The sequence below is a fragment of the Copadichromis virginalis genome, linkage group LG12, assembly GCF_057382275.1.
Source record: "Copadichromis virginalis isolate Kocher_CV1m ecotype Utaka linkage group LG12, C_Virginalis_male_GT1.1, whole genome shotgun sequence".
Lineage (NCBI taxonomy): Eukaryota > Metazoa > Chordata > Actinopteri > Cichliformes > Cichlidae > Copadichromis > Copadichromis virginalis.
The window spans coordinates 16,926,038-16,935,420 of NC_140629.1; the positions used below are offsets into that span (position 1 = coordinate 16,926,038).

The window sequence follows — 9,383 nt, forward strand, 5'->3', positions numbered from 1 at the left end:
AAACGTGATCTATTTGACATTATTTCATTAAAGACTTTAGATGTTCCTCACCCAGTACCAAGTCTAGTAACTTTACGTTTCATACTTTCCATTTTATTTACATATGATGCTGAACAACAATAATCTTATGTTTACAGCCTCTTCTCTTGCATGAATGATAAATAAATGAGTTGGGACTGAGCTCCTTAAAATTCATATCTATAATATTTGCATTTTACTGTATTTTTGTGAAGAGGACATGTTTTCATAAAATCCTAGATTTTAAAAAGATGCCAAAAGTAAATCTTACTCTTCTTCTTTTGGATGCTCCCTTTAGGGGTCGCCACAGCAGATCTCCCTCCATCTCATCCCCAGCATCCTCTGTCACGGTTGATCTGATCTTGTCTCTTTCCTCCTGTCTTACAGCTCCATCTTTAATATCCTTTGTCCAATATATCCACCATCTCTTTTTTGCACATGTCAAACCCTCTCAAGCCCTCTCGAGCTTGTCTCTCTCTAACTCTGTCTGCTCATTTCTAATCCTGTCCCTCCTGGTAATTCTTTTCTTAGCATCTTCAATTCTACCACCAGCTCAGCCTCCTGTCTTTTTGTCACCAGCACGTCTTCAAACCACACATCATAGCAGGTCTCACTGCCATCTTGCAAACTTTCCTTTTCACTCTTGCTGTTATCCTTCTGTCACGAACCAGGGACAACACAAAGCAAACATCACATCTGTAGTGCTCTTTCTCTACATGAAGTCATGTTGCTGCTCACTTATCATCACCTTTTTTTCTCAGCCTAGCCTCAACCAGTCTTTCCCATCTCTTCATGGTGTGGCTCATGAGTTTTATTCCTCTACAGCTCTGCACATCACCCTTGTTCAATCAGTACCAGTAAACTTATTTCCTGTTCCTAAAGCATCGTATTGTGTTAAACAATCCTGGAGAGTTTGAAAAGAGGAGTGATGGAGCATATCTCTGGATTGTAATGCTATATCTCTGTCTGATCAACAACACAGGGACATGTTTGACAGTATCCTACTAATTTAGTTTGTATATCATATGGATGCCGGCTAAGAGCTGGATCATCATACATTAGACTCCTACCCTATCCCATCTATGCCTAGGCTGCTCTAATTCTGACTGTTTTAAATATTATCACTGCTTTACCAAAATGAGATGAGTGTGGGTACCCAGTTTCAGCTTAAAACACAAAAGCTTCACAATACCACACTGGCTGTGGCGCAGTTGTTGGCTGAGATGCCAATGCGACGGCGGCACGTGAACATTTTGCGAAGCTCAGCTCGAAAGCGGTCGTGCAGCCAGGCGTAGAGGAAAGGGTTACAGCAGGATGAGCTCATTGCGCACAGATGGCAAAGCAGCTGAATGAGTAGAAAGTGCTGCTTGTCGATCAGATTGATGTCAATGTCACGCAGGACATTGAACACGCTGATGGGCATCCAGCAGATGCCAAATGCCGCCACCACCAGGGACACCAGACGGAAGGTCTTGCGTTTGCGAACGCGCTGAGCCTCTGCCTGGCTCTCTGTGTGGTGGCCGGGTATGACGCAGTTCCGCAGTTTGACGGAGATGCACAGGTAAGAGATGCAGAGGGCCGACAGAGGCAGGACATAGGTGATGAAGAGAGTGCTGTAGGCGTAGGCCAACCGCTGCCTCTCCTGGCCCATCCAGAACTCCTCACAGATGGTGAAGCCTTCATTTTTAAATTCCACGTGGTAGGTGTGAGCCACAGCCGGGGCCACCAGACAACAGGACAACAGCCAGATCCCAGACAGGAGGTAGGTGCACGCCAAGACCGAGATCCGCTTTTTCAAAGGGTGCACCGTGGCATAGTATCTGCGGAGTCCATGAGTAAAAAGGAGCAAAGGAAATGTGGATAGAAAATGATGGAATCAGTAATTGGCAGGGGCAAAGACAAACAACATTTACCAAGTCAATATGAGCGACAGTAATCAGCGCACAAATTACCATATGCTGTTAAGGACAACGGATAATACAGGCTGAAAAATGGCAGCAGCACAACATCAATACTAAATTGTCTGTTACCAGGAAAGTAACATGTTTTAAGCTTCACAAATAATAAATCTAATTCAGCTCTGTCACTGCAACCAAGGTGAATGGATAAGCCTAGATGTGTGCTGGGTTACTGAAACAGACACACGAGTCCGACAGAGCTTCACTTAACAATAATGTCCTCATTCAGACAGACTTACATTTAGGTAGCACTAAACTGATTGAATTAGTGCAGAATATTTAGACTAGTAGAGTAGCTTCAAATGTCTTTCCTTATTTTCTGTCATATGTGCAACAACAGCAGATGTTGACAATAAATAAACAAGCTCAAAGCTCAAGCTTGGATCCCTCAGTTTTACACAGAGTTATATTCAGTTTTTCTACTCTTGCTCTGTAAGACATTAGTGAAAGTACAGTCATCGTAGGCAGACAGCTCTGTCTGTGAGCGCAGAAGCCCCGCCCACCTGCCTTTCAAATCTGGTGTTTAAGAGCCAGATCAGAAGTTCCACAGTTGCACCTCAATGTAGTCGTTTTTTGTGTTAGCTGTAAAATCAATAAAGATTGTTTTTCTCCTTGATTGTGAATACGACCCAGTTTTGAGGGCAGATGACTCAAAACGAATACAGGTTGAAACAAGGTGTGGTATAGGGTAATTAAGGATTATTTTGAACTGTGAATCATGCAGAGCTGCTTAAGAGCATGATAGGTCTACTTTACAAAGCAGTGAAGTTGTACATCAATAGTAGGTGATGCGCACTTTAGCTAAAACCAAATAATTTAATACTGTATTGCATTTAGGGAGATACCACTGTGTTCTTTGCAAGTTCTTGTCATGAATGACCTTCACCTGTTTTAGATTTGAGGGTCTGCCTTTTTGTCGCAGTGACCACCTGCTTGATTTAAAGTCTCAGGTTTTGGACTTTCACCCTTCTCTGGTGTTTCTGGTCCTCTGTCTTTTGAGCCATTATGCACATTCATGTCATGTTTGCACTTAAGAAAAAAAACAATCTTTGTTGGTTTTACAGATGACATAAAAACTCACCACATCAAGGTGAATTTGCATCTGAAGCCGGAAACTTGTTCACTAGGTCCTTCACACAGCAGCTAGACTGATGCGTGGTGTAGCATGGCAAGGTAGACACAGGTGTTATTGATAACAATCAGTTAGGGTGCCATGCTATTTAGTGTTTCACAGTCATTCAAGCAAACAAGCAAGTAGCAGGGGGTCCTGAACCATCAAAATAGTAATTACAATTACCGTTTATCCTGCCACTGCATGTCAAAACAACGGCTGCTGAAAGTGTCTATTTTCTTTGAGACAACAGTCATTGTTAGGTGTTGTGTGCAAAATGAATGCTATATTTAGCTTTGTTTTTGAGGGATAACTAGAGCTGGTTTACAAACGCTTCATGATGAAAAGTTTTTTGTCCTTGTTTGTACATTGTTTCTCACAGACACAGCATGCTGCATGCCAGCGAGATGCTGGAGGTTTACTTACAGTTTTTCCCACTGCATTCTGACTCATTGTGACTTACCTGTCTACACCAATGGCAGTGAGGGTGAACACTGACACGTACACCGTCACCGGCTGTATGAGGTACACCAGGTAGCACATGAAGCGACCAAACACCCAACCGTGTGGGTTGAAGGCGTAGGCCAGCGTGAAGGGGACACACGTAGCACACATCAGCATGTCAGAGAAAGCCAGGTTTCCAATGAAAAAGTTGGTGACGTTGTGCATCTTGCGAGTGCGGCAGATGACATAGAGGAGCAGGTAGTTGCCAAAGACGCCCACCAGAGCCACGAGGGTGTAGCAGGGAATGATAAGCAGCTTGAAGGACTGCAGCAGCTCCACGCCCGCAAACTGGGGGCTGCGCTTGGAGGAGCTGTTCTGCAGCGCCACCTCAAACACCTGACCAGAGTCGTTTCCATTTGCAGCTTGTGTCACACACGGAGGGGTGAGCTCAGCTGCCCACCCACTGCCCGAAACCTCCATCCTGAAAGGATGGTGTGAGCCTACAGAGATGACATCATAAACAGAGTCAAGTACAGTTCAACATGCACAGTGAAATGTCAAATTTGGCCAAGGGAGACATGTGCAAACAAGAACAGGCAAAGTGATTGAGAACGCTTTTCCTTTTATTACAGGCCTGCAGACAGGCTGAGCAGCTTCATGAGCCTTTGTCCAATTATTTTTCTTGTCCTTGAAGTAAATGATTTTTTTCCTCCTGTGTAGCTACAAAAAACAAGAAACCCACTATGCTGAAAGCAAATTCCTTTTATTAGACTACGGTGACAATTTACTGACTAACTACATGCAGAAACCAAAATGAACTGGGGTTATTACTTCAGTGTAACTCAGACGAGTAGGGCCTAGTCATTTCCCAGTCAGTTCCACAAAACTTCGATGCAAACACTCAATATCAAAGCAAATGCTGCTGGATGACTCACGCCATTATCTCCCCATGCACCATGTATGTGCAGTGTTTATGTGGTCAGCACAAGAGGTGTTGGTCCCTGTTAAATCAGTTCAGCATATATACTCAAGTGAGGGAATTTAAATGATTCATGCCAAAAAAAAACCAAAAAAAAAAACGCAGGATAATATAAGCACTATAATAAACTCACCCAGCAAGGACACATTTGGCCAAGACTGTGTAAGAAATTTATGTTGATGAAGAAAAGACCAGCAGTGGAGGCTGAATATTTGAACTGCCAGGAAATATTACAGGGGGAAAAATGGCCAGAAGGTGCAGTGTAAGGACAGCAGTCAATCACAATATCTCAAGTAACCAGTACACAACCCCACACTGTTGTGTCTCTAAGAAAGATTAAAAATTTGGGTTGGTCTTTCTCGATTTTAGAGAATTTGCCCGATATTTTTGCCTCTGTGCTTGCTTTTGTGATCCTTAGTTAATTGTTTATATATCTGAACACCGTAGATTGCAGCAATTTATGTCCTGAAGTTACGCCACACTGTGAACAGTGGACAGAGAAAACTCACATATGAGTCGCTGTTCATCAATGGACGAGAGTGAGAGTAAATGAATGTAACACGTTTGTCCACAGGAAAAATGTTACAGGAAAAATAGGTCAGAGATTTTTGGCACAAAGCTCGTTTCCTGCGCCAAAAAGACCCGATATTTCTTTTTTATTAGTTTGTTTTAACACTCCCGTATTCCTTATGCCAAGAAAAAAAGGAGAGAAAATAATAATAACGCACGCTGGTACCAGTTGCGTGATCTCATACATTTTAAAGAACATATCACCATTTAAAAGCATTGGAAATATTTACAGTTTCAGGGTCAGCTCTGGAATACCTCGACGCAGATAAAGCGAGTGGACTGACAGCTATAAAACTGTCGGACATACCGATGACAAAACGCAAGTAATTAAAAATCCTCTAAATAACTTTCAAATGTCTCCAAGGAGAAAAAGCACGTTGCATCGTGCCTGCATCATTTCCGCTCTTCTCACACTCGACGTGCTGACTTTAGATGCAGTTAGACTTTGTCAATTTAAATTTGCACAACATTACAAGCCAAAGCAGCACACCTACCGTCTACAGATGTCTCAGTGTTCCAGCGCACGGAATATCCAGCTCGGAGCTTCTGTGCGTCTGTGGAGAGATGCGCGCTTCTCACACAAATCCACGCTTATAGGTTTACGGACACCAAGCACAGCCATGCATTCCGAATCCTTCATTAACGTGCACTGTAACAACTTCAGTTGTCTTAATTAATCAAGTGTGTGTGTGAGTGTGGGTGTGTGTGGTGATCAGCAGGTGCAGTCCGGCTGACTGGGGGAGGAAGTCTCGCTTATATATCTGCCCCAAACTTGAGTGACAGCTGTGATGACTGGACGGCGTTTCCGACGCGTCTCCTTGGAAGATGGTGTGGCCTGAAAAGCCCGAATAAAACCCTGCAGACTGTACACCTGATTTCAAAAGCAAGGACAGAGCAGGTGGTTAAAGAGACTTTGCAGCTCCATTCCTGCATGTTCTCCTGCTCCTGTAGTTTCAAGTTGCTGTGGCAGATTCTATAGCAAACATTCTCCACGGTATTTGTTGATCATTTCTATTAATGGATAATTTAAAAAATGAATAACGGTTTTATTTCCATACAATCTGTTGCATTAAGTCAAGAATGATTTATGCCCACGCCAAGACGGCTCAATATTCTGTGGAATAAGAGAAGGTTACTGCTATTATGGCGCTTGTGCTTGAACTATCCTCCTTTGTTATAAATATTTGTAAAAGGAACAGAGGGGCAGACTGATAAAGAGGTGGCTTAATGTGATGTCTCAGTTTTTCGTGGCCCTTGTGTGGAGAACAGTCAGAGGTGGAGGTTCTGCAAGCACGATGTTTGATTTGTGCAAACTAACTCTCGGGGGCAGAGGCGAAACGATCCGAGCTTTTTTGTTGTCATTAGCAAATTGATTGAGAATCAACAACCTGAAGCCAGCTGATCAGGGGGATCCTGGTGTGACGTCCACGGCAGATGCTGTGCTCAGTGTGTCTGGGGTTTCAAACCGTCCATTTAAAGCTAGAGAGTTTCGAGTGAGTGCGATCAATTCAGGTTAACTCTCCTCACTTTTCATTCTGCATGGAAAAATCACCATGCAGTTCCCACTCAGCCACCAGTGAGTAGTATCTGCAAAGTCAGCGTTAAGCTAGGATTTATCCTTGAGGGTCCTCAAAGTAGTCAAAACACAGCACTGAGGAATTGTGGAACTAAAGTGGAATCATCTTCAATTCTTGGTGGCATGGATTTAACAAGATGCTGGAAACATTCTTCACAGATTTGAAATAGTCAGCATCAGCACTCAGACAGGCTGTGACATTTAAACAATCCTCATTTGCTACAAAAGGGGCCCAAAGTGTGCCAAGAAAGCAGCAGCCTGAACTGTTGTTGAAGTCATTAACTGGCAAAGTACCACTGCAGGAAAATAACAAGTTGTTTTTTGGCCTTTAAAACTAAATAGGGGGGACAGGGGATAGTTGTAACATTTTTGACATTTCTGTCTGTAAATTAGAGCTCTTTTAAGGTAGTGGATTCAAAATGTAATGCAAAGTATTTACATGTCGTCGCTATTAAATAGTGCAGCTATTTTCTCTGCAGCACAATTACCCATTGCATGGTATGGTCTCAAACACAAAGAGTGAAATGTTACAATTAACCCCACAGTCTGGGTTAGTTGTAACATATCCTGGGGTAAAATGTAACACAATGAAAGCTGTATGTGTGTGTGTGTGTGTGTGTGTGTGTGTGTGTGTGTGTGTGTGTGTGTGTGTGTGTGTGTGTGTGTGTGTGTGTGTGAGTGACAGAATGCAGAAATCAAGGTTTTGAACATATTCCAACCCCCCAAAAAAAGACAAATTATGGAATTTTCTGCAACTGAATATTTCATTAATTTTGGTTGGTCTTCCTTGAGTTTGGCCTCATTGGCTCAGTGGGCATTATAACCTACAACTCTTGCACCAACCTTTGAACATAACAATGAAGCTGAAAAAATGTAGTTGTGCACCAGCACCGCAATTCCATTACTTTTTATCATGGCTTACCTTGGTGTGGTTTGCAAAGTGCTTCAGAAAGATGAGGAAATCTGTTTCGTGCACCCATCCTGATTTATTTCCACTACCAGTACTTCCTACTGGTCCATCTCTGACACAGTGGTCTGCATAATGTATGTGTTGGAACACAAACAGTGGAGGAATTGTGTTGCCAATGGCATTAACCGCATATACAAATGCGACCAGTGAACCTCTCTCTGCTGATGTCGTTGCCCCAACTTGTTTAATATAAGTTAAAGTAATAGTGTGGTTAGTTGTAACATCTGCGTTATTGTTACAACTAACCCAGACTGTTGCTGTTACAACTGACCCAGACTCCTATCCATGAACTAGCCAACATTACAGCCAACGGCTAAAACATTAGCACTAAAGACCTACACAGAATATATCCCCAACATAATTTAAGTTTGATGAGTTTAACTGCAAAGCAGATAATGCTATTAGAAATTGAAATAAAGTAGAAATACTTACTTTTTGGCATACAAATTACTTTTTTTTCATGTTAAATTGTCTGTGTTTGACAAAATGTGCTAATTTTTCACATGTGATAGCAGAACTGAATTGGGCATGCACAGGATGAATCACATCATTTGAAACTTAGCCCTGATTGGAGAAATTGGAAGTGTTACAACTGACCCACGTTACAACTATCCCCGGTCTCTCCTACCTCTTTAGGAAACTATAGGGCAGCCTTTTTTTTGGTTCGGGATAGGAAAATACTATAAGCTAAAGGAGAATATTGCAGCCATCTTTGCCATCGTTTAACAATAACGGAGACTTTCAGAGCTGTTCAGACTGAACACTGCTTTAGTTTGATCATGTCAGATTCTAACACTTGCCTGGATTTATTAAAAGGCTTTACTGTGTCTTTTCATTGAATCAATAATGAACAGATGCTGTTTAGTCAAGCGCTATAGAGTGCACCCATTGTTTCTTGTGAGAGAAGAACAACTTAACATGCATGAATTTCTTTTCTTTCTTTAATTTTTTTTCTGTCATATACTAAAACTTGCTGATGAGTGACAACCATGTGACCTTTTTTGCACTAGCAGGAATGAACAGCATTAGAATCTGTCACTGTGTTCTGAGCTTCATGGGGACTGTGTAATTTTTAGACTACTTGTCTCCACGGCCACTGCCGGTGTGAAGAAATCAAAACTTCAGACCCTGAGCAATGAATAAGAAGAAGGTATGATGAGTCACTGTGGTGTTTCACCTACCTGCAGAATTATCAAATACTTCAACCTTCAAGTTCTTTGAACTATTGCTAGGACATTTGAAATGCAATTGCAGTTTGCATGCACTCATCATGGGCACGAATGTGATGGTAATTTGGGGCTTTTACGGATTTCTGTTCATTTTCCAGGTTGGAATGATTGTTCAGTAGACATCTTTAATGAATTTATTTTGGATTTTTACTTTTGACCCTGTGCGGGTCAAAAGTTTACATACAGGCTCAAATTTATACAGACATCCCCACTAACGTAGTTAAATGTCTTTTGGCAAGTTGCACCTCGCCCAGGCATTTTTGGAAGTCAACAAAATTCTAGTATAATTCTGGCTTGTTGGCAGAATTAATAGAGTCCATGTAAACTGGCTGGTTTCCTGGCACACACCTGGCTTTTAAGTATAGTCCACAAATCTTCAGTAGAGTCGAGGTTGGGGCTTTGGAGAGGCAATTCCAGACACTAAATTGTCTTAATGGGTTTTATAAACAGCTTCCCAGATCCTCGGTTTAAACAATTGCACTTAACTGCAGTTTATTCAGATTTGACATCATTTGGCCAAAGTTTGGA

The 9,383-nt window shown here is 42.1% G+C and overlaps 1 protein-coding gene across 1 annotated transcript; it reads right to left on the bottom strand.

Moving 5' to 3' along the window:
- Positions 1-870: 870 nt before the first annotated feature.
- prlhr2a (prolactin releasing hormone receptor 2a) lies at positions 871-6,096 on the bottom strand. The gene is made up of 3 exons (XM_085475023.1): positions 5,575-6,096; positions 3,551-4,031; positions 871-1,838 (listed from the first exon to the last, which is right to left on the bottom strand). Exons 2-3 carry the CDS (start codon positions 4,009-4,011, stop codon positions 1,202-1,204), a joined length of 1,098 nt encoding a protein of 365 aa, XP_085331149.1. The 5' UTR covers positions 4,012-4,031; positions 5,575-6,096; the 3' UTR covers positions 871-1,201.
- Between the last annotated feature and the right edge of the window lie 3,287 nt (positions 6,097-9,383).

Excerpts from the sequence above, each read along its gene's own strand:
- prlhr2a (XM_085475023.1), bottom strand. The coding sequence starts at position 4,011 with ATGGAGGTTTCGGGCAGTGGGTGGGCAGCTGAGCTCACCCCTCCGTGT. Across the intron at positions 1,839-3,550 it reads ACTGCCATTGGTGTAGACAG|ATACTATGCCACGGTGCACC; the intron begins GTAAGTCACAAT and ends TGGACTCCGCAG.